The sequence below is a fragment of the Prunus persica genome, chromosome G6 (assembly GCF_000346465.2).
Source record: "Prunus persica cultivar Lovell chromosome G6, Prunus_persica_NCBIv2, whole genome shotgun sequence".
Taxonomy (NCBI): domain Eukaryota; kingdom Viridiplantae; phylum Streptophyta; class Magnoliopsida; order Rosales; family Rosaceae; genus Prunus; species Prunus persica.
Window position 1 is genome coordinate 55,472 of NC_034014.1, and position 24,283 is coordinate 79,754.

The window sequence follows — 24,283 nt, forward strand, 5'->3', positions numbered from 1 at the left end:
GCGGTAAGATATTGCGTTCTAAGATATATAAGCATTTTACAATATAACTTACTGGTAAGATGTGGTGTTTTGAAAAAAAATAGGCTATTCACTCAATAAATTACGGGTAAGATATTGCGTTTTCAAATATATAGGCACTTCACACTATAACTTATTGGTAATGTATGGTGTGTTCATAAAAATAGGCTTTCCACTTAATAAATTACATGTAAGATATTGCGTTTTCAGATATATAGGCACTTTACACTATAACTTATTGGTAACATATGATGTTTTATGAAAAATAGGCTCTTCACTCAATAAATTACGTGTAAGATATTGCGTTATCAGATATATAGGCATTTTACACTATAACTTACCGGTAGGACGTGTTTTCAGAAAAATAGGCTATTCACTCAGCAAATAACGAGTAAGATATTGTGTTCTTAGATATATAGGCACTTTACACTATAACTTACCTGTAAGATATGGTATTTTAAGAAAATAGGCTTTTCACTCAATAAAATACGGGTAAGATATTGCGTTCTCATATATATAGGCACTTTACACTATAATTTACTGGTAAGATATGGTGTTTTAAGAAAAATAGCTTTTCACTCAATAAATTACGGGTGAGATATTGCGTTCTCATATATATAGGCATTTTACCATATAACTTACCGGTAAGATATGGTGTTTTAAGAAAAAATAGGCTTTTCACTCAATAAATTACGGATAAGATATTACGTTCTCTTATATATAGACATTTTACCCTAAAACTTACCGGTAAGATATGGTGTTTTAAGAAAAATAGGCTTTTCACTCAATAAATTACGGGTAAGATTTTGTGTTCTCAGATATGTAGGAATTTTACACTATAACTTACCGATAAGATAAGGTGTTTTAAGAAAAATAGGCTTTTCACTCAATAAATTACGGGTAAGATATTGCGATTTCATATATACAGGCATTTTATACTATAACTTACCTGTAAGATATAGTGTTTTAAGAATAATAGGCTTTTCACCCAATAAATTACGGGTAAGATATTGCGTTCTGAGATATATATGAATTTTACACTATCACTTATTCGTAAGATATGGTGTTTTAAGAAAAATAGGCTTTTCACTCAATAAATTACATGTAAGATATTGTGTTATCAGATATATAGGCATTTTACCCGCAAGCTGATTGATTCTGGTGGTGGCTTCTGCTCAAACTATACACTTAAGCTGTCATACTTGCATGTTGGAACATGAAAGATCTGCTAAAACATGAATGAAACAAACTGAACCGGTTCAACAATACTTGTCTATATCGTGAGCTAGGGTTAGCTGTCACCAAGTCTAGGAGTGGCCAATTTGATTGGGAAAAATATGAGAATACAAATTAAAGATTGAGGATTCAAGGGGACATAAAAGATCTGCTAAAACGTAAATAAAAAAACAGAACTTGTTCAACAATACCATTCTGTACCGTGAGGTATGGTTATCTAAAGCAAAGGCTAGGAGTGGTCACTTTGATGTTAAAAAATATGAGAATTCAAATTAGAGATTGAGGATTTAAGGGAACGTAAAAGATCTCCTAAAACATAAAAGAAACAAACTTAACAAGCTCAATAATACCAGTTTGTCTTGTGAGCTAGGGTTGGGTGAGACTAAGGCTAGGAATGGTCCATTTGATAGGGAAAAGTATGAGAATTCAAATTAAAGATTGTGGATTCAAGGGGATACAAAAGATTTGCTAGAACGTAAATGAACAAAACTGAACTTGTTCAACAATACCAATTCGTACTAAGGTTGGTTGAGGCAAAGGCTAGGAGTGGTCCATTTGATGGGAAAAAGTTTGAGAATTCCAATTAAGGATTGAGGATTCAAAAGGACATCAAAGATCTGCTTAAACATAAATGAAACAAACTGAACCGGTACAACAATACCAATGTACCGTGGGCTAAGGTTGGTTGAGGCAAAGGCTTTGAGTGGTCAATTTGAAGGGAAAAAAATATGAGAATTCAAATTAGAAATTGAGGGTTCAAGGGGACACAAAAGATCTATTAAAATATAAATGAAATGAACTGAACCGGTTCAGCAATACCAGTCTGTAGCATGAGCTAGGGTTGGCTGATGCAATAGTTAGGAGTGGTCAAATTGATGTTAAAAAAATATGAGAATCCAAATTAGAGATTGAGGATTCAAAAAGACACAAAAGATCTGCTAAAAGGTAAATAAAAAAATAGAACTTGTTCAACAATACCAGTTTGTACCGTGAGCTAGGGTTGGCTGAAGCAAAGGCTAGTTTGGTCACTTTGATATTAGGGTTTAGGGTTTAGGGTAGCAAAGGCTAGTTTGGTCACTTTGATATTAAAAAATATGAGAATTTAAATTCGAGATTGAGAATTTAAGGGAACAGAAAAGATCTGCTAAAACATAAAAGAAAAAAACTGAACTTGCTCAACGATACCAATTTGTCCCATGAGCAAGGGTTGATTGATGCAAAAGCTAGGAGTGTTCAACTTTATTTTAAAAAGTATGAGAATTCAAATTAAAGATTGTGGATTCAAAGGGACACAAAAGATCTACTAGAACGTAAATGAACAAAACTGAACTTGTTCAACAATACCAGTTTGTACTAGGGGTGGGCACAGTTCGGTTTCGACCGATTTTTGCTTCAAATTAGAACTGATCTGACACTATTCATCTGGTTTGGTTCAGTTCGGTTTTAATAAAAAAATTTCAAAAACTGTCCGGTTCGATTTGAACCGGTTTCGGTCCGATTCAGTTTGAACCGGTTTCAGTCCAGTTTCGATTCCGGTTTGATTTTCAACCGGATTATAAAAATTATTTTTTAATACAATTCTCAACTGAAATATTATTTTTTCACTTGAAAATTAACAAATTATTCAATTTCATATAAAAAATAAATATTAAAGTTAGAAAAGAGAGATATTTTGAAATTGAACTTGGATAAATATTAGTTTTTTTTAAGTGAAATTAAAAATATAGCATTAAATGTAATTATATATTGAAATTATATATTGTTTTAATTTGGCCGGTTCGGTTCGGCCCAGTCCGGTTTTTGAAGACATGGAACCGGATCCAAAATCGGTCCAAACCGGTCTGGTTCATTTTTTGACCAGTTGTTGACTTTTTTGTCAACTCGGTTTTTTTCCGGTTTGATTCGGTGCGGTTCTGCTCGGATTTCGGGTTCGCCGGTTTGAGTGCTCACCCCTAGTTTGTACTAAGGTTGGCTGAGGCAAAGGCCAGGAGTGATCCATTTGATGGGAAAAAGTTTGAGAAAGGATTGAGGATTCAAAAGGATATAAAAGATTTGCTAAAATATAAATTAAACAAATTTTGTAATGACCCTAACCTAAAATTTATATTTAATTAGTAATTTATTATGAGAAAAGACAATTTTGCCCTTTGAATAATTTATTAACGAAAAGTTGACTTTTTGACCGAAAAGGGATTTGACAATTCTACATACACCGTTGTGTAGAGCACGACGAAATGAGTTGATAGACACGAAGTGGACTCGAATCGGAGTTTTAACGAAGAAAATACGATTAAAATATCATGATGGGCAAAATGGTAATTAGAAAAAATCAGATTTTTATTACAAAACCTCATCCCTCTCTCTCTCTCTCTCTCTCTCTCTCTCTCTCTCTCTCTCCCCGCGCGCTCTCCTCCCTCTCTGTTTTTTTTCTCCTGTCCGTCGCCCTCCAAATTTCCAGAACCGCCACCACCGGCCACCACAAGCCACAACACAGGCACCAACCTGATCGGCCCGACCCCGCCGACACGCCTCAGCTCACTCCCGCCTCGAGCCGCTCGCCAGTCGCCGGAAACTGCAGAATTCCGTCGGTTTTTTAAAAACTTCAACCCGTTCGTTCTCCTTCAATTCTTCTCCAAATTTGTCGAGTAAGGTATGGATTTCTACCTATTTTCCATGCTCTAGCTGATGGTTGGGTAGGTTTGCATCGATTTTGACCGTAGATAGCTCAGTTTGTAATTTGGAATTCGGCCGATTTTTGGCCTCCGTGTTCGGCCACTTCCGGTCAGTTTTTGGGGTAGGTCCAAACAAAAGTGGTTCCAAATATGGTGTTACACCTAGGGTAGGAGTTTGGAGCCGTGGTTTTGAGATTTTCCAGCGATGCGTAATCGCTTTGGACACCCAACGCTGCCGGCCCGTGCGGCGGCGCGTGGGTGAGGGTGGTGCAGTGGCACTGTATCCTGATGTGATCCTTAGGTTGTCACGAGTGCGTAGGAATTTACGGATCTCAATTTGGATACCGTTTGAGCCTCGAATGGATTTTTCATATTGTGCGATTTCCGGGTTCAATACTGTTGAGCCGTTGGATCGTAATCAATTTTAGATATGTTACTCTAGACAATTTTAGAATCGTGTAGGATTCGACGGATTGTGAATCGGAGTCCCGGATACTCCGAAATCGCAAACCCTAGGGCTAGGATTTAGGAATTATGCGATTACACGAACATGTGTCCTAGATATATTGGATCTTCTAGCGGCTTCCGGATCATATTGTGAGGTCATGGACCCGTGGGGTCCCGGATTGACTTTTTGGACTTTAGCGCTTTTTGAGTCCCAAGATACCGCTAAACTATCCCACGTGGAAGGAAAGCTTTTATGGGCATAGGGATAACTTTAAATTGACGCACGTACTTTTAGGAGCCGGGGGTAGGGTTTTTAATTGAATACTAAATTATATTAATAGAATATTATGGTCATTGAATCAGGCACCCGGACACCAGTTGACCAGCAGGAGGGACCTTCAAGAGGTCCAGCAATCTCGGACTATCTGTGAGTGGACTCTTTGTTTTAATAAATGAATTTAAGCAGTTCAGTTTCGTTATAAGCTGTTTTATTCTGTTAATTATTTTATGTTGCATGCTGCCAAGTGAAATCTCCTTTAAAGGCTATAGGAAAAGATATTGTCGTTAATTATCAGATAAATGGCAGCAGAATTTTAAAGGTTACAGAAAGTTAATTATTCAACAGCTTTGCTTCAGAAACGTTATATTTTCTTAAACCACCTTGTACCCAGATATTAAATGTTGCCTTCGGATTATATTTGTTGCCTTCGGTTTAGTCAGCATGCTTGAACTCGAACTCGTGTGGAGCGAGTAATGCGGATCAGGTGAACTACGGTCCCCTGCATCCTGCGAGTTGCGGCTCGAACTGACTTCGTGTCACTGAGACCTGCGAGTATGTGTCACCTATGGTGATGAAAGGAATTGACAGAAATAAGGGTACACCTAGGTGATAGTTTTAAACTGGTTTCAAATATATAATTAGATACATGCATTGATTTCAGAAATAAAGAGAATAAGCTAGTTTGTATAACTGTTTTTAATGTGGGGTTAGTATGTTCATATGCTATTTTTCTAAACTTTGTTTTGGGTCCACTCACCTTTTTTGTTGTTTTGCGCCCCCAGGCAGTAGACGTGCACAGGAATCCATCACCGGGCCGTTTCCCATCTTCCGCACCTTTCTTTGATGTAGGATTTTTATTTTGTAAAAGGATTCACTCCTTTGTAAATTCTTAGTAGTCGCTCTGATGTTTTGCCCTAGACTGAGATTTGAACTGATGGAATGTATAGATTTGTATGCTGGCAGTTGGTTGTATATATATATATACTTGTTTTGGCAGGTGTAACTAATTTGGTATTGAGCCAGTTACAAGGGAAACTCTGCCGATTTTTCGGTAGACGTTAACCTTGTTATTTTAGTATGTTTTGTATAGAAGGGCAAATAGGTCATTTGTGCCCGACATTCGCCAGGTGTCGGTCACGCACAGGGTCTGGCTCGGATTCCAAAGCGGAATTTGGATTGGGTCCTGTCAAATTTAATCGGTTCAACAATGCCAATCTGTACCATGAGCTAGGTTTGGCTGAGGCAAAGGCTATGAGTGGTCAATTTGAAGGGAAAACATATGAGAATTCAAATTAGAGATTGGGGGTTCAAGGGGACACAAAAGATCTGTTATATCATAAATGAAACGAACTGAACCGGTTCAGCAATACCATTCTATAGTACAAGCTAGGATTGGCTGATGCAATGGCTAGGAGTTGTCAAATTGATGTTAAAAATTATGAGAATTCAAATTAGAGATTAAGGATTCAAAGGAACACAAAATATTTGCTAAAACATAAATAAAACAAACTAAACCGGTTCAACAATACCAATCTGTACCATGGGCTAAGGTTGGCTGAGGCAAAGGCTAGGAGTGGTCAATTTGATGTTAAAAAATATGAGAATTCAAAATAGAGATTGAGGATTCAAGGGGACACAAAAGATCTGCAAAAACATAAATGAAAAAAACTGAAATTGTTCAACAATACCTATCTATACCGTGATCTAGGGTTGGCTGAGCCAAAGGCTAGGAGTAGTCAATTTGATGGGAAAAAGTATGTGAATTCAAATTAGAGATTGAGGATTCCAAGGGACTCAAAAGATCTACTAAAACGTAAATCAAACAAACTGAACGTTTTCAACATTGTTGAACCAATTCAGTTTTTTTCATTCACGTTTTAGCATATCTTTTGGGTCACAGTGAATCCTCAATCTCTAATTTGAATTCTCGTATTTCTTCCCATCAAATTGAGCACACCTAGCCTTTGCCTCAGCCAACCCTAGCTCATGGAACATACAAGTATTGTTGAACCGGTTCAATTCGTTTCATGTATGTTTTAGCATATCCATTATGGCCCTTCAAATCCTCAATCCCTAATTTGAATTCTCATATTTTTTTTAACTTCAAATTGACCACTCCTAATCTTTGCCACAGTCAACCCTAGCTCACAGTACATATTGGTATTCTTGAACCGATTCAATTTGTTTTATTTATGTTTTTTTTAGCAGATCTTTTGTGTCGCTTTAAACCCTCAATCTCTAATTTGAATTCTCATATTTTTTACCAACAAATTGAGGACTCCTAGCCTTTGCCTCAGCCAACTCGAGCACACGATACAGACATGTATTGTTGAACAAGTTTAGTTTTTTTCATTTACTTTTTAGCATATTTTTTGGGTCACCGTGAATCCTAAATCTCTAATTTGAATTCTCATATTTTTTAACATCAAATTGACTATGGTACAGACTATTTTAGAGGAAATTTAACGATGGAAAATAATTTTTTTTTTTTTAAATGCAATATCTTACTAGTAAGTTATAGATGGAAAAGTCTATATATTTTACAACGCAATGTCTTACAGTTATGTTATAGAGTGAAATGCCTATATATTTGAGAGCGCAATATCTTATCCATAATTAATTGAGTAAGTAGCCTATTTTTTTGAAAACGCAATATCTTACCGCTCAATTAATTTGTTGAGGATTCAAGGGGACACAAAAGATCCTTTAGAACATAATGAAAAAAAACTGAACTTGTTCTACAATACCCAATCTGTACCGTGAGTTAGGGTTGGCGAAGGCAACACTTAGGAGTGGTCAATTTGATGAGGAAAAGTTTGAGAATTCAAATTAGAGATTGACGATTCAAAGGGACACAAAAGATCTACAAAACATAAATCAAACAAACTGAACTGGTTCAACAATACCAGTCTGTACCATGAGTTAGGGTTGGCTGAGGCAAAGGCTAGGAGTGTTCAAAGTAGATATTGAGGATTCAAAGGGATACAACAGATATGCTAAAACATAAATGAAACAAACTGAACCGGTAAAGGCTAGGAGTGGTCAATTTGATGTTAAAAAATTTCAGAATTCAAATTAGAGATTGAGTATTCAAGGGGACATAAAAGATCTACTAAAACGTAGAGGAAAAAATCTGAACTGTTTCAACAGTAACTGTCTGTACTCTGTGCCATGAGCTAGCGTTGGTTAAGGCAAAGGCGAGGAGTGTTCAATTTGATGTTAAAAAATATGAGAACTCAAATTAAAGATTGAGGATTCAAGGGGACACAAAAGATCCTGTAGAACATAAATGAAAAAAACTGAACTTGTTCTACATTACCAGTCTGTACCGTGAGTTAGGGTTGGCTAAGGCAACAGTTAGGAGTGGTCAATTTGATGAGGAAAAGTTTGAGAATTCAAATTAGAGATTAACAATCCAAAGGGACACAAAAGATCTGCAAAAACATAAATGAAACAAACTGAACCGATTCAACAATACATGTATGTACCGTGAGTTAGGGTTAGCTGAGGCAAAGCCTAGGAGTGGTCAATTTGTTTTTAAAAATATGAGAATTCAAATTATAGATTGAGGATTCAAGGGGACACAAAAGATCCGCTAGCACATAAATGAAAATAACTAAACTTATTCAACAATACTAGTCTGTACCGTGAGATAGGGTTGGCTGAGGCAACATTCAAGAGTAGTCAATTTGATGAGGAAAAGTTTGAGAATTCAAACTAGAGATTGACAATTCAAATGAACACAAAAGATCTACAACAACATAAATGAAACAAACTGAACCGGTTCAGCAATATCAGTATGTCCAATGAGCTAGGGTTGGCTGTGGAAAAGGCTAAGAGTGGTCAATGATGTTAAAAAAAATATGAGAATTCAAATTAGATATTGAGGATTCAAAAGGATACAAAAGATCTGCTAAAACTTAAATGAAACAAACTAAACCGGTTCAACAATACCAGTCTGTACCATGAGCTAGGATTGGTTGAGGCAAAGGCAAGGAGTGGTCAATTTGATGTTAAACAATTTGAGAATTCAAATTATAGATTGAGGATTCAATGGGACATAAAAGATCTACTAAAACGTAAATGAAAAAATCTGAACTTGTTCAACAATACCTGTCTGTACTCAACATCGTGAGCTAGCATTGGCTGAGGCGAAAGTGAGGAGTGTTCAATTGGATGTTAAAAAATATGAGAATTCAAATTAGAGATTGAGGATTCAAAGGGACACAAAAGATCCGCTAGAGCGTAAATGAAAAAAAACTGAACTTGTTCTACAATACCATTTTGTACCGTGAGTTAGGGTTGGCTATGGCAATAGTTAGGAGTGGTCAATTTGATGAGGAAAGGTTTGAGAATTCAAATTAGAGATTGACGATTCAAAGGGACACGAAAGATCTACTAAAACATAAATGAAAAAAATGAACCGATTCAACAACACCTGTCGGTACCGTGAGTTAGTATTGGCTTAGACAAAGGCTAGCAGCGGTCAATTTAAAGGGAAAAATATATGAGAATTCAAATTATTGATTGAGGTTTCAAAGGGTCACAAATGATCTGCTAAAACATAAATGAAACAAATTGAACCAGTTCAACAATAACAGTCTATACCATTTGCTAGGGTTGGTTAAGCAAAGGCTTGAAGTGGTCAAGTTGATGTTGAGAAAATATGAGAATTGAAAATAGAGATTAGGGTTCAATGGGACACAGAAGATCTGAGAAAACGTAAATGAAAAAAACTGAATTTGTTCAACTATACCAGTTTCTACCATGAGCTAGGGTTGGCTGAGGCAAAGGGTCTGCACTGTGAACCGTGAGCTATGGTTGGCTAAGCCAAAGGCTAGGATTGGTCTCTATGTTAGGAAAAAGAATATGAGAATTCAAATTAGGGATTGAGGATTCAACGGGACACAAAAGATTTGGATACCATAAATGAAAAAAAACAGAATCAGTACAACAATACCATTTTGTACCGTGAGCTAGGGTTGGTTGAGGCAAAGTCTACGAGTGGTCAATTTGACGGAAAAAAGTATGAGAATTCAAATTAGAGATTGAGGATTCAAATGGGCACAAAAGATCTAAACTTAAATGAAAAAACATATGCAATTTAACAATACCAGTCTGTACCGTGAGCTATGGTTGGTTGAGGCTAAGGCTAGGAGTTGTCAATTTGATGGAAAAAAAAAATATGAAAATTCAAATTAGAGATTGATGATTAAAAGGGACACAAAATATCTGCTAAAACATAAATACCAAAGCTGAACCAATTCAACAATACGTATATGTACTGAGAGCTATGGTTGGCTGAGGCAAATGCTAGGAGTGGTCAATTTGATTGGAAAAAGTATGATAATTCAAATTAGAGATTAAGAATTTCAAGGGGCACAAAAGATCTTAGCGGTTGGAGCTGAATGTCGAACTTGATGATTCTTATGATCGAGTAATCGTCACAGGTCTTGTCGCTTAGGCTTCCGCGCACACATAGTATAGCACTCAATCCTTGTGATGGACACATGTTTTGAGGAAGCTGGAAAGTTGCGTCATTTCGTCTCCTAATGATACCTCCGCTTTATTAAAGGGGAAAGGTTACATTAGAAGAACCACTTAGTGTTTGAGAGAGGCGATTTCCGGCGAGAGAGTTGCGGCGAAATAGGCGATTTCCAAAGAACTATACCATACTGTAAAACAAGGCATGTTGCCTTCACCCTACTCCTTTTGAATCAAATTGCTTGATTGTTTGAGGTTTTGCATGAACATGGATGAACTTGCATGAACTTGAGGGGTTGCATAAGAACATAGGCCTTGATGCACTAGGATTGGTAGCTTGATTTGAGTATAGCCTTTAGTTTCCTTTCACTTCTATTTGTAGATGTTAGAGAGCAAGTCAAATTTTAGGAATAGCCTTGGAGCATTTGATGGGGATTCATCTAATGAAGAGCTGGCTCTAAAGTATGAGTGTGTCGATTCTGAAGGCACTGATCTAAAGCAACTAGAAGAAGAGGAGGTGCTTACCGAAGTTGTAGGTACTTCACGTCCAGCAACAAATCTTCTTGGGGCCACTAACACGGCTCAATATGAGGAGTTTCTGATGCGAGATACTCGGATGACAGATCAGCATGCGAGTTATCAATTGAAAACTTCGACATCCGGTCATGGAGATCCGATGGCCAAAGTGTCCACTTCCACTCCTGATGAGGGAGTGTTGAGCGTTGTGACTCGCAGTCGACTAGTCTAGTGTTCGACGTCAATTTCTTGAAGACGCCGAATATGATGACCAATTGGGAGTTGGCCAAGATCCCGGCTGACTATCACATTCTAGCATCGGTAGTGATGAGGATTCCGCAGCCGCTGGAGAAATTAAACAATCCATAAGGTGAGATCATCTTCTTCACCGATGTGTTCAAGTATGGCCTTCGATTGCCATTGAAGCCATCGGTGCAGAGGATTTTGGCGCATATCAACTATACGCCTGGACAGTTCAACTTGAACTTCTAGATCATGCTCATTAGCACCATAACTACCTTCATTTAGAGCAGTTCTCGCACTTGTAGTCTGTGAAGAGGGTGAAGAGCTCAGACGAGGGGGTGGGTGCAATCGAACTGTCTGCATGCCGGAGAGTGAGGGCACTTTGTGATTGGAGTGCCAAGCTCACAGAAGAACAAGCGGCATCGGTGAGTGATGATCTCCAGCAACTGGGAATCGGCACCTAGTGAGGCCACTGAAGGGCACATTCCCACCACATTCCAGACAATCGATAGGCAGGGGGTGCCATTTGGCAATTTGGCTAGACTTACTTGTTTATGCATATAATTTCATTTGAATGCCGAATGTATACATAGATAGTGTGGCATGCCGATTCTACAGTGTGCTAAAAATGACAAGAAGATGAAGATTTCGTGCAAATCAAGTAAAGAAGCCAAATCATTCCTTTCATTGCAAATAATGTTGTCAAATTTCCTAGTTCAATATGGTTCAACTCTTACCAAGTCAAACAAGGAAAAATCAAGAAGACTCTAGATTAGTAGGAATCCTATTTTTATAACAATTGTAATTATACCTTAGATAAGTAAGATTTCTAGGAGTACTATAAATAGGGAATGCCCTCGGGCAGCGGTGGGTAGTCCCGAAGGAAGTCGAGGTTCAGCTTCTGCCAAGCATTGAACCTCTTGAAATGGTAGATAAGGTTGATGTGATTAATTGCAAGTTGACAATATTGCTCAAATTAATATAATGGTAAATAGAGTATCATTCAAACATGGATCAAGTTAATCTATTAAATATTAGGGTGGTTTATTTATCATTATATTTGAATTAAACGATAAGAGAATTATGATTATTAAAATCTAAATAAGAAAGTAAAATAAGAACATGGTGGAGGCCTACAAAGGGGAGGATGCTGCTGCAGAGCTGACTCTTGATGTCGAGGCCACCGAGGCTGCCGAGGGTGATGACGTCGTTGAGCCTGTTCCCAATTATGATGCTCCCCCTACTGAGGGTTGACCTTTTTGCTTGCTTTTATTCACAAAATTTGTAATAATATTTTGCCTTCTTAGAACAGCATCTCGAAAGGCATTTGTAAATTTTGTTTGACCAATTGGGTCGTTCGGGCGCTATTTATCTGTATCGTTTTAATAGATAGTTTATTTTTGGCATTCATTGCATGTACCTTTTTACCGCGCTTTGTGCCGATGGCAGCCTGAGGCATATTACCGATGGTAAGTAGCGGTGTTACTGTAAAGGTGTTACCGAATGCAGAGACAATTGTAGCAAAAATGTTGGCGCTGGGCCTTTCATTAACTGTTGGGGTGCCGAAGGCACAACGTGCAGTGGGGAGGATGCCGAACGACAGTGCCTCATGTAGGAAGCTATTTACAAAGTGAGGGGACCGAAAGTCGCAACGCTTCACTTGTAGTAGTATTTCAGATGATGGGCGTTCCAATGGTGACCGAGGATCTGCCCATCGAAACTACGCAAATCTTACCAATAAGTTACAGAGTGAAAAGCCAATATCGTACCGGTAAGTTATAAAGTGAAAGTCTAATATCTTACAGGTAAGGGTCAGTTTGGGATTGTTGTCACTTTTTTTAAAAACTGCTTATGATGTGCTTTGAAAATAATGAGTTGTAAAGTAAAGCAGTTTTATGTTTGGTAAACAATATTTTTAAAGTGTTAGTATAAAAAGCAGAACGTTTGGTAAATTTTAATATAAAATTGGTGTAACTATGGATAATGATTAAAATGGACATGATGTTGTTGGTAAATTTTAATATAAAACTATTGTAATTGTCGATAATGACTAAAATAGACATGATGTTGAAATTGTTATGTGCTAACTACGTGGTGGTGGTGGTGGTATAGGTGGAGGTGGTGGTGGTGGTGGCAGTATAGGTGGAGGTGGAGTTGGTGGTTGTGGTGGTGCTGGAGGTGGTGGTGATGGTGGAGGTTTAGGGTTTAGGGTTCAGGGTTTAGGGTTCGGGTTAAAATAGATGGCTAATTTGAAATTTTAAAAATTGTGTGAAGAAATATGATCAGCACAAGGAAGCCCCTAAAAAGAATGAAACCCTAAAACATCGAAAACCCCTGCAAATATTGAAACCGTAGAAACACCAAAAACCCTGAAAACACAGAAGCCCTAAAACCCTAATTCTCTTTTCTACATCTCTCACTTTCCATCGGAGCGAACTTTGGTAGGGTCTTGATTGAATAAGATCTCAATTTCTGGAATTGTTTGTTCCACACGTTAAATGTCACCCCAATGGCTAATACTGGCTAGCATTATTGCTTTATATACCGGACCATTTTCGTCGAACATAAGGCGGATAATATCAATGCAAAATACTTCCAGATAATGGCCAACTTAAATAAAGCTGATCGTATTTACAATATCCGGCATATACAATTCTCTTTCCCTCCAAAACTTTTTTTGGTCTTTTGACACCAATAACCATTAACCCTGACGCCAGGCTCACTCCTGGAACCACTCAATCAACTCTTGCCCCAAAGCTCCTGAAAATACAAAGGATATGGGAGAACCAACCAAAGGGGAAGGGGTCGGTAGAGCTATAATGTCAAAATTTGGGTCCCGACTTGCTTCAGAAATATACACTGTACAGAGTGGAAAGCTGGGCATCAGCCATCAAGCTTTGCCAAGAACTGGCTGAGATTGTATTCTTCGGTATATTGTGATTGATCCCACAGCTCCTCCAGCCCACCAAGAATTGCCTTTAGCCCCTTTCCCGTGCCTGGTAACTTCATAACTCCATCAAATTTTCCATCTGGATGCTTAGACACAGTTCCCTTGAAAACAAATAAATATTTAAAACTTGTCATTGACATCCAAACCAAAAATGAAACAAAGAAAGCAAAACAAACTGGAACAATAAATAAATAAAAATTTGATTAAAGATGAAGAGAAACAAAGAAAGATATTTGTCCATATAAGAAGAGAGATCAACATTGGCATAAACAGGCAGAAGATAGGACCAGCCAGCAATACCTTTTTAGATGTTTCTGCAGTTGCAAATAGATCAAGCAATTGGTCTGTATTCATTGTTTTCATACTAGCATTTTCGGCATTAATAACTGCATTAGCTACTGAAAGCTTAAACTTTTGCAAGCTCATAACTTTCTCTTCGAGGGTGCCACGCATAATCAGACGATGGACATTGACAACTTTTTTCTGACCTAATCTGTGTGCTCTATCCATTGCCTGCAAGTAAACAACAGTAAGATGCTCAATTTTTACTTTACAGTGACCTCTAAAGCAGAGGTTGCAGCAACTTAACAGAAACTCAAAACAATAATGAGCAACTAGGGAGCTTCCTGCAAATCATCTCAGATTTATTCCTCAACACTAGACTTAAATGTGACAGATGGCATGTGTATCCAATTTCAAGAGAGGAAAATTTGTACTCCTTAGAGGATAAAGACAGCATAAGATGGTCACCTGATGATCCCGCATTGGGTTCCAGTCGTGCTCCACGAAAATGAGAGTATCTGCAGATGTCAAGTTCAAGCCCAGCCCACCAACTGCAAAAAGTGATTAAGTTTTAATATCACCCTAATAGTCAATCTACTTCACTTGCAAAAAGAGAGAATTCCAACCATGAGTTGTGAGCAGCAGAACATCGATTGTAGGATCCGAATTGAAAGCCTTAACAATATCAAAACGTTTTTCAGGTTCAACTGACCCATCCAGCCGCAAGTAGGTTACACTGCTTTCAAGCAACATGTAAGAAAATTAGACCAGTTAATGTTGAAAAAAACGTTGTGTGAATTGTAAGAAACTGTATCAGTTCCTATGTGAAGACAATTGCACAGGTTCACTAAACTAGAGGAGGATTCTTTTATGCCCACAATACCTAATTACTTATTTGTCACGTGTACTTGGCCATTAATTTCTGAATATTAATTTGCAAATTTTCATATCACACATCAAAACAAATAACCAGATTTCCATTCGAAATAGTTGAAGTTATTTAATAATGTTACTGATCAACAAAATTGTGGGTCAACATTGTCACCTAAACCTAACACTAGAATACATTTCCACTGCAAAACAGTCTTAATAATGTCAGCAGAACTAATCCATAGAAAAAATAACAAAGGTGTGTGTGACACTAACATAGCAACCTATTTGCAACCTGTGTATAATATAGGTTTAGGAGACCAACCTCTTCATATGACTATGAAACAAGTCTCTTTCAATTAAGTCCAGAAATGCCTGCATGAGATGCCATTGTACATTATAGGCCATAAATTAGGGATAAACACAAAAGAGAATTAGTCAAATATAAATGAGCATTACTTTATGTTGAGCAAAAATCAAGACTCTGTGCTGCCCCACACTTATGGAACCCTCAGAACTAGAGGCATCGACACCTATTCCACATTCTTCAAGGATCTCCTGAAGTGCAACTAGTTTGGGAGAGTGGTATGGCTTATGCAATTCCGAAATTGGGTCTGAGCCTCCAGGTAATAGCTCTGACAAAAGGCATGCAATGGAATCTGGAACTTTTTCCCCAAGAACAAGCAATGGATGACTACAGAGTTTAAGCAAGTACTGAAGTGCCTGAAAGACCAGATAACATTCATTATATGATTGGAACTGACTGATAAAAAATAAAAAATGGAATCACATACAAGAATAAATAACAAAATTACCTGAAACACATGAGAAGATGCTCTGGGTGAATCGCTGTGTCCTCCTGTATCTGCTGACTCGTTTACTTTTACCATACTTGAGATCTCTTGTCTCACATGTGAACCAGAAAACTGTTCATACAATTTTAACTGTACAGGGCTCAGGTCACAGAACCTGTCCTGAATAATTTTCTCGGGAAGATCGGACAAGACTTCATCTTTTGTTCGACGGAGGAGGAAAGGCATGACCTATTTGATAGAAGATGCTTTAGTTAGAAGAAAACAACCATCTCTGCCTAAACTCTTGTTCCTTATGCAAAGAGTAAATACCACGCTATGCATACTTCACCAGAAAAGAATGTCAGAGAACAATAGTTTGCTCTTTTCTAAAATTCCGGTACTCGGAAAGCACAATTACAAAGAATTAAAAAAATCATATGTTCTTATAATAGTTTGGCTTCATCACTAAATTTGGGAAACAGTTTCCAGTGATATGGCATGGTCTGACAAATGGTTGGCCAATTATAAGCATGGTGGGTGGCAAGAGGGGTCAGTCGATGGCCATTAGGCTACCATTGACCATTTCGAAGGATAAGTAGATAAATTAAGGTGGTTGGTATGGTGAACCGCATACTCTTGTTCCAGAAGACTACCCTTTACTGTCAAAGAAACCAAGCCATTTTTCCACCTCATACTGGGTAATTTTTTATATAGCAAATAAGGTATTTTCCATTAAATACTCTCCTGTGTCGAAGCATACACCAAATAGCACAATTTCTTTTCAAGATAAAGAAATGAGGATGGTATAAAGAAACTATTCATCCACCTGCTTGTGCAATGCTTCCATAGCAAGTGCTCCTGCTTCAGCATCCTTGGCAGAGCACTTAGGATCTCTGGCTGCCAGCAGTGGTTTTCCATAAGTGGCTTGGAACTGTCCAAAGTCATGAAATCAACAATTTATTTAACACCAAATTCACAGTTGATCAGGCAAAAGGGTACAACAGTATTACATACAAAATTTACATACATCCCACATTGTAAATAGATAAGCAAGTCAAGAAGGAGATATAAAAATAACTTAAACTACTTAATTCACACGACTGACAATGGAAATTTTCCAAAGATGTAGTTGATTATGAATACTTTCTCTTCTTTCAATTGGTACCATCTCTTGTGATCTTCAGTTTTGGATAACATTTGGAAATTTCATTTTAAACTCTTTTTGCATCCAAATAGATTTGATAAAAAGGTCTTGGCTTCTTCACTATATTCTGGACCATCTCTACATTGTTCAAACCAAAATTTAGTCTTATCAGGTTATGGACTTGTGATGCAATGCAAGTCAAGGAAAATAACCACAAATCTAACATATACTTAAAACTCAGGGCTAGAGCGTGTAGAGTGTAGACATACAGACTTGTTTAGTATTTTCAAAATACTAACGATTTAGTCATAAATATTTCTTCGATGTAACTTTTTAATCATCATCACAATCAGTAAATTATGATTTAAGATATATCAACAATAACAATAATGACCACCCCCATCATCAAAGCCACTAAATTTAGTTAGTTGAGGCATATCAATTCAATCAAGTGAAAAGAGACTTGAAGTGCCTTTTTTTTCATCTAACTTGTCAAAATTGTGTTCAAAACAGACATTACATCCATCACATTTATGGGATGCTTAGCACATACGGTAAAAAAGAGCAATGTAAACCATGCATGCACACGATCTTCACTATATAATTCACATAGAAAAATCAACAAGAAGCAACAGAGGAATAAATGCAATGGTTATTTGCAAAGTCATTTGGCACTGCATAATTTGGCTGCATGATCATGACTTGAGATTTATACAGTACTCAAGGCTGGCATAAAGGGGAGTCGGTTGGGGAACTAGGCTCCCAATTTTTAGCTTCCAAGAGGTCCCAAACTTAGGTTCCATACTATGTTACCCTAGACCAAATATAATAATTTTCACACAACCCTGAATAAGGATCCCCTCTCAGGCCAAAACAATCCAATTTTTTGGACTAAATCCATCGCCCAATACCCAATAATCTTGTATGACAGAAAGCGATTCAACTTAAACAACATCCAGAAAATTATCCAAATGCTGGTTCAGCTATGAGCAGGAAAATTTTAAAAAATTCAATAAATCCCCTCCTGCTGAAAATACATTTCCAAAATATCCTATTCCCTAATCTCTTCTAGTGGGACTTTACTAAACTATGAAGCAACAAGAACAAACCTAATCTTTTAGACATCCTCAAAGAATTTATGGGGGTACCTATAAGAAAAGCATTTCATGTGAAATGCATGCAGGGTCCCATTTCGATTGTGCCTCTAGCCTGAAACCTCAAGGCCCCTGTATTTTCACAATTTGTTTTCTATGTTTTCTATGTTTTCTTCTATAAGATATTGTTCTCTGCAAGATATTCTTGACCAGATATATAGATCCAAGAAACAGGACAAAATGAAAAGAATTTAACCGAATAAGATGAACACACCTGCCTATCTGTTCCAAGAAACCCAGGCATTAGGAAATCAAAAAGGGACCACAAATCCATGATGTTATTCTGCAACAAAAGGTAGGTCACTTTCAGGAAAAATGGACAATTGCCAAGTTTTGAGGTAATTTCATACACCTGTGAGTCACCAACCTGGATTGGTGTTCCACTCAATATCAAACGATGCTGGGCTTTCAGTTGCTTCACTGAAATTGTAATTTTTGACTTCGCATTCTTGATTATGTGTCCTTCGTCTAAGATACAATAGTTCCAGAGAAGCTTTCCAAGATAATCAATATCTTTGCGGACCACATCATATGATGTTACTATCACATTATGCCTTTCAAAATGTTCTCGAAGAGAAAAGCGCTCTTGAGCAGAACCAACATATTGGAGAGTGGATATCACAGAAACATCAATGTACTTCTCTATCTCATAGGCCCAGTGTCCAACAAGTGTTGACGGACAAATAATTAAAGATGGTGGGAGATTGCTGTCATTTAAAGTGCGATGCTCAACTATATCAGAAGCCACAATAGCCGATGCTTGAAGTGTCTTACCAAGCCCCATATCATCACATAAAATTCCATGAAGCTTGAAACGTTTTAAAAAGGCCAGCCAATTTATACCTTCCTGTTGATACCTATAGCCAACAATGACAGTTAAGAACCAGAGTGTTGATTAAGTAAAAAGGAAAACCAATTTATATGTTTCTGTTTATGCTTATAACAAAAAAAAACAGTTAAGAACCGGAATGTTGATTCAGTAAACTGACAATCTGGGTTGTCAGACTATACATACGAGAGGGGGTGGGAAGTAACTAGGAAATAAACAACATATTACAAACAAGTGAATGAAAAAATTATAATGACAAAGACCATCTCAACCCATAAGATAATGCACTCATTTTTTTGTCCAGATTAAGTAAATACTTGGATAACCAATAGAATTAAATCTGACTATCTAAACTACTTTGTTACATCTTTTACAACATAATGAGCAACCGGGTTCCATAGTCCATACCCCAAACTTCCCATCCAACAAAACAAATAAAAGAACACTATTCACCAGCATACACAGCCCCCAGCGCACCACAAACCCTAACCCTAGGGTTGAGAACAGAAGTAGAATAAATATATACATAAAATGAGATTTAATTCAATTAAGCTTTTTGTTTTACTAAACAGTTTCTTAACTAATTCTACCACTAAGATATATAATCATTTTTAACTTTTTCTCACTTTCGCAAAAGGGATTAAAATTTATCTACCATCATGAATAAACTAAGTAGAAACATATTCAAGAATACCCTAATGTCAAATTAGACTTGTAGCCTTAGTTGTTTTAAAGAAAATTAAAAGCCAAGTTTAACAGTCTTGGCTACAACTTCAGTCCAGGTTCAGTGTTTTAGCTACCTCCTCAGTGTCACTTTCAGTTCGGTAGAAAGCTTGTAATCATCAATATGTGAGTTGTCAAGTAGTTGCTCCAGAAATTTTGCATCCTCTGTACTTCGAGAGAAACCTTCACTTAGTCCAACAGGAGGAGGGAGGCCCCGTGCCAATGGAAGAAGAGGTACAAGGGCAGCAAAACTATGAGTCACACTCTGTCTGACTGACTGATCACAATCACTCATACACCTTAGAAGAGGAACAACTAACAAAGGAGCATATGGAACCAGCTCGACACCCAAACCCTGAACAAGCAAACTAATAAGCATGCCTGCACCTTGTCTGGCATTCACAGATGTCGCATCTCCTAACATGGGTATGGCATTTTCAATTACAGCTCCCATCACATGCATTGACATTGACTTGGCCATTGAAGTGATGCATCTAGATGAAGCCAATCTAACAGCAACATGAGAATGGCGAACACACTTAAAGATGTATGGAAGAAGGGCGAATAGTTTTAATTTCAGATCCTCATTTAGCATAGGAGCAATAGAACGTACTACCTGCAAACCAGATTTGACATAAACAATGAGTCAAAAATAAAGTTTCGCAACAGTTGGTCCACAAATTTTGAGGGTCTACCATATGTAATAAAAATACATATATATGTTCCAATCTCATATTCCAATGCAGTGGCTATGAGCTAATTTAAATTTAAGTAAAACTAGAAATTTCAAACAAGGAAAAAAAAGTATTAAAAAAAAGGTCCTTAACTGATACGTATAAACTGTTATGGACAAAATACATATTTCAAAACCAAATTGAAACCACAACCTAGTCCCTTAGATCCTAGCATTCCCAAAACAAGCTAGAAATACCCACACTACCTTCTATTGTTTTAGACTATATCCAACGAGTAAGAATTGTTGGAGCTTTCAGTTTCCAGTTCACAGATCCAGGACATCTCACTTCATGACTGCTTTTTCTTTTCAAGATCACCCATAAACCCAAATATACTCACCACAGAGACTTGTTGCAATTATTTTTCCATAATTCTACAACCTGACTGGCCATGGACTCCTGATACTGTATTAATGATCTCGTACGCAATTATTTTTCCATAATTCTACAACCTGACTGGCCATGGACTCCTGGTACTGTATTAATGATCTCGTATCCCATCACTGAAGTTACAAGAGAGCGAAAAGTTCTCAAAATAATTTTGTACATAGTACAGTGAATTTGCATATGCATAACATCTTTAGATAAATAATAATACCAAGACACTATCGTACGCAAAAATATGAGTACTGAATGCAGTATCACAATATTTAATATCAAGTACAACAACCAACAAAATCAAGGATGATACAAACCTGGATATTGTTTATCAGGATCTGGGGATCTTTCACAGATTCCATAGCTTGTGTAATTTTCTTTTCATCTGCAGGACTAAGAGACTCAATACTACTAGGCTTAAGAACTTCAGTGAGGCAATCCCACAGTTTAGGAAGCTTATCAAATAATGAAGCACCAAACTTCTCACAGAGATGCCTCAACGCAAGTTCAGATCCTCGTCTGCTAATAAAGCCCTCAACCTTTGACCGGTCTTCACTACCAGCCAGCACATGAACCTTTGATTTCTGCTTACCAGTATTTCTCCCAAAGGAGAGAAGATCTTGATCATCAATAATATCTATGGAACAGATGACTCTAGCTTGGGGTGTTTCACTAGGATCCAAGCATGTCAAATTACATATATTCTTAATTAACTTATCATTTGGGCTAGGCCTACGTGATATACAATGAGAAATAAGCTCTGCAAGTGCCTCAGCTGCCTTCTCTTGCAGTATTTCCTCCTTCCAAAGGAATTTAAGATATATTAGATTAAATGAGCATCTTAATAATTTAGAAAGCACTATATCTAGGAGATTACCTGTTCTCTTTTGATGGCAGCCATCAAAGGCAAAATAATGGGATTTAGTCGTGCAGGAAGCTCTGACATCCAAACAACCGAAGCAGCAACAAGGGAAGAAACAGTAACATGCAGATTGCTCTGCAAATTGTTCCATAAAGTAACAGTGAACAAAATGTGACCTCTAAAATATAATTTAAGAATTTGGGAAAATCTAAAACAAAACCTTCAATAAAGATGAAAATAGGTCAAATACTGTTCCAAAAATTCTCTATAAATACAGACGAATATTTTTGTATTGTATAGCATATCAAGCACTTAAAACAGCACATCAAACAATCTTCAATTATCCCAGACATACCTGAACACATTTTAAATATCCTGAAGTTGTCAGAAGTTGTTGTTTTGCTGACTCTATGCCATCAACAATGTGCCTTTCCACAGAATCATTCTCCGCAACATCATTACATAACATTGGAAGTTTCGATGCAAAATTAATTGCACTGTCCACGCTCAAGCTTTCCAAGTTAATTTTACTAGTAGACAAAAAACTCTGAAACATACCAGACGATTGAATAGCTTTTAACAACTGACTAGCCTCACAACGCATCTTACAATAAGTTCTTGAAAGCTCGGCATAAGGAAGAAGTGAATCTTTTGTAGGGAAGGCAGGATCAGAGCATGCTAACAAATCCAACATCCCGTTTTTCAGATGGTGTGGGAAACCTGGCATAACCCCATCATTTTCAAACATACCCACACTTTTAATCTCTTTGAACCAAGAAATAAGAACCATAGCTGCTACCTGATAGAATATGAAGACTGATTAGATTTAAGTTAAACTTTACCAAGAGAGAAGGGGAGGATGGTGGAAAGTTGCAGTTAAAATCAAATGGTACCTGCCGCTGGACACCAGATAAAGAGGTAAGGGCATTAGTCAGTGGATCAATTGCATACTGCATTGAGCCTTCTTGTAATCTGGAAGCAAAAACTCCCAATGCTGCTGCTGTAACCACTCGGGTATGAGTTACAGACAACTCGACATCTGCACCAACAACTATCTGAACATTATTGGTTGAAGCATCTCCAGCTTTTTCCTCTGGAATTGACGCCTTTGCAGACTCCAACCCAATGTTTCTACAAGACTCATTTTCTAGCTTCACAGCTCTCATTTTAGCAGCTGCTTTAAAATGACTCTTTCGAGGGAGAGCAACAGGCCAAAACATTTTTGTAGAATCTAATGCTGACCCATACGAAGTAGTTGCAAGTTCTATCCAAGAGGACATATAAGACCTCGCAGCAATTTCCAAGTCCCCTACTGGACACTGGTATAATCAAAGAAGAGAGAGAGAGAGAGAGAGAGAGAGAGAAGAGAAGAGAAACAGTGAGACCAGGCATAATATTTGACAAATAAGCATAAGTCAAATGCTATCAAAAGCATGAGAATAAAGTGATTTTTTATGTGCCCAAAAGCAAGAGACGCCAAGCAAGAGCTAGGGCTCAAGAGATATAAGCTAAGACTGAAACAGGTACAAGAACTTATCCATCACCTTTTTTAACAAATATCAGAGGCATGTAGTTGTATTTTATTATGGTGTAAGATACCAATTTTTTAAGGTTTTCATTTTTCTTACCAGGTCGAACCCGAAGTCAGAGTGTCTCAAAAAAAATTATTAATTTGTTTTCTATGATATTAACAAGTTTTAAAGAAAATAAAATTACTGCACAGTTCAGGAATTATGATCAGATAGAAATAAGTTGCACCATTATTAACATTCTATAGGCTTACCAGGAAGCTATAACAATAATAATTATCCTAGATTCCCAGCTACTAAAGGAACGTGAGCAGCAGAAGAATAAGCATCTACTTAGGGAAGAAATCAAAAAATCTCTTGGGAATCCTACAAGATCCATCTGTGCTTTCTTTTTTTTGGGATCTTCTTCTGGAAATCCCAGCTATTCTTAGCATGACATTGAGAAATCTCGTTGATACATCACTCAAGCAAGCTTTAAAATCAGGTTGGTTGAAAATCCTCCCACACGTAATGATTTACTGATAAGAAGAGGTTGCATATCTATCTCTAATTTTAAAAGACCATATGAATAAGATGCACTCATTACACTTTGAACTTCTACCACTGAATTTCAGCTTCTCAGACTTCCAAAGAGCTTAGGAACACATTTAAATACATTCTATGAGAATCCATATCTTTGGCCAACACAAAATTCAAAATATTGATGGTTCTTACGACCTTTCTGAATGTCTGGTCAACCTATGGATAGTTATTATGAATTTACATTCATAGTTTAGTTTGTGAAATTTTTATTTATTGAAGAAAAAAATTTAAAATAATAAGAATAGATCTGTACAGGGGGAGGATGAAACAATACAGAGAAACACTAAAAGATAATAACACAGAAGTATCCTCACTAAAATTAACAGTGTTAATAAGAATAAATAAAGGGGGTAAATGCTTTTTGTCTTAGTAATTAAACCTGTTAAAATGTTGCTAGTGACAGAGATACACCAGTGTGTATGGACGCAAGAGCAAAGATGGAAACATGAGGTGTCTCTACGACATATATGTGAGTGAAACACAGACACTGTGTGAGAGAAAATCACATTTTCTTACCCTTTGAACCTTTGGGGACAGAAGAACATAACAAGAAGCA

The 24,283-nt window shown here is 37.2% G+C and overlaps 1 protein-coding gene across 2 annotated transcripts in view; it reads right to left on the reverse strand.

Moving 5' to 3' along the window:
- LOC18774613 (TATA-binding protein-associated factor BTAF1) overlaps positions 13,471-24,283 on the reverse strand; it is a 34,646-nt gene continuing 23,833 nt past the window's right edge. For both annotated transcript variants that reach the window (XM_020567244.1, XM_007208332.2), the window contains 15 exons: positions 22,510-22,935; positions 21,972-22,415; positions 21,632-21,751; positions 21,072-21,554; positions 19,720-20,258; positions 18,458-18,947; positions 18,305-18,373; positions 16,619-16,723; positions 15,814-16,041; positions 15,458-15,721; positions 15,324-15,373; positions 14,755-14,864; positions 14,597-14,679; positions 14,147-14,359; positions 13,471-13,947 (listed from right to left, as the gene is read on the reverse strand). In XM_020567244.1, coding sequence (XP_020422833.1) covers positions 13,780-13,947; positions 14,147-14,359; positions 14,597-14,679; positions 14,755-14,864; positions 15,324-15,373; positions 15,458-15,721; positions 15,814-16,041; positions 16,619-16,723; positions 18,305-18,373; positions 18,458-18,947; positions 19,720-20,258; positions 21,072-21,554; positions 21,632-21,751; positions 21,972-22,415; positions 22,510-22,935 — 3,792 coding nt within the window. In that variant the 3' untranslated portion in view covers positions 13,471-13,779. The remainder of the gene's footprint in view (positions 13,948-14,146; positions 14,360-14,596; positions 14,680-14,754; positions 14,865-15,323; positions 15,374-15,457; positions 15,722-15,813; positions 16,042-16,618; positions 16,724-18,304; positions 18,374-18,457; positions 18,948-19,719; positions 20,259-21,071; positions 21,555-21,631; positions 21,752-21,971; positions 22,416-22,509; positions 22,936-24,283) is intronic.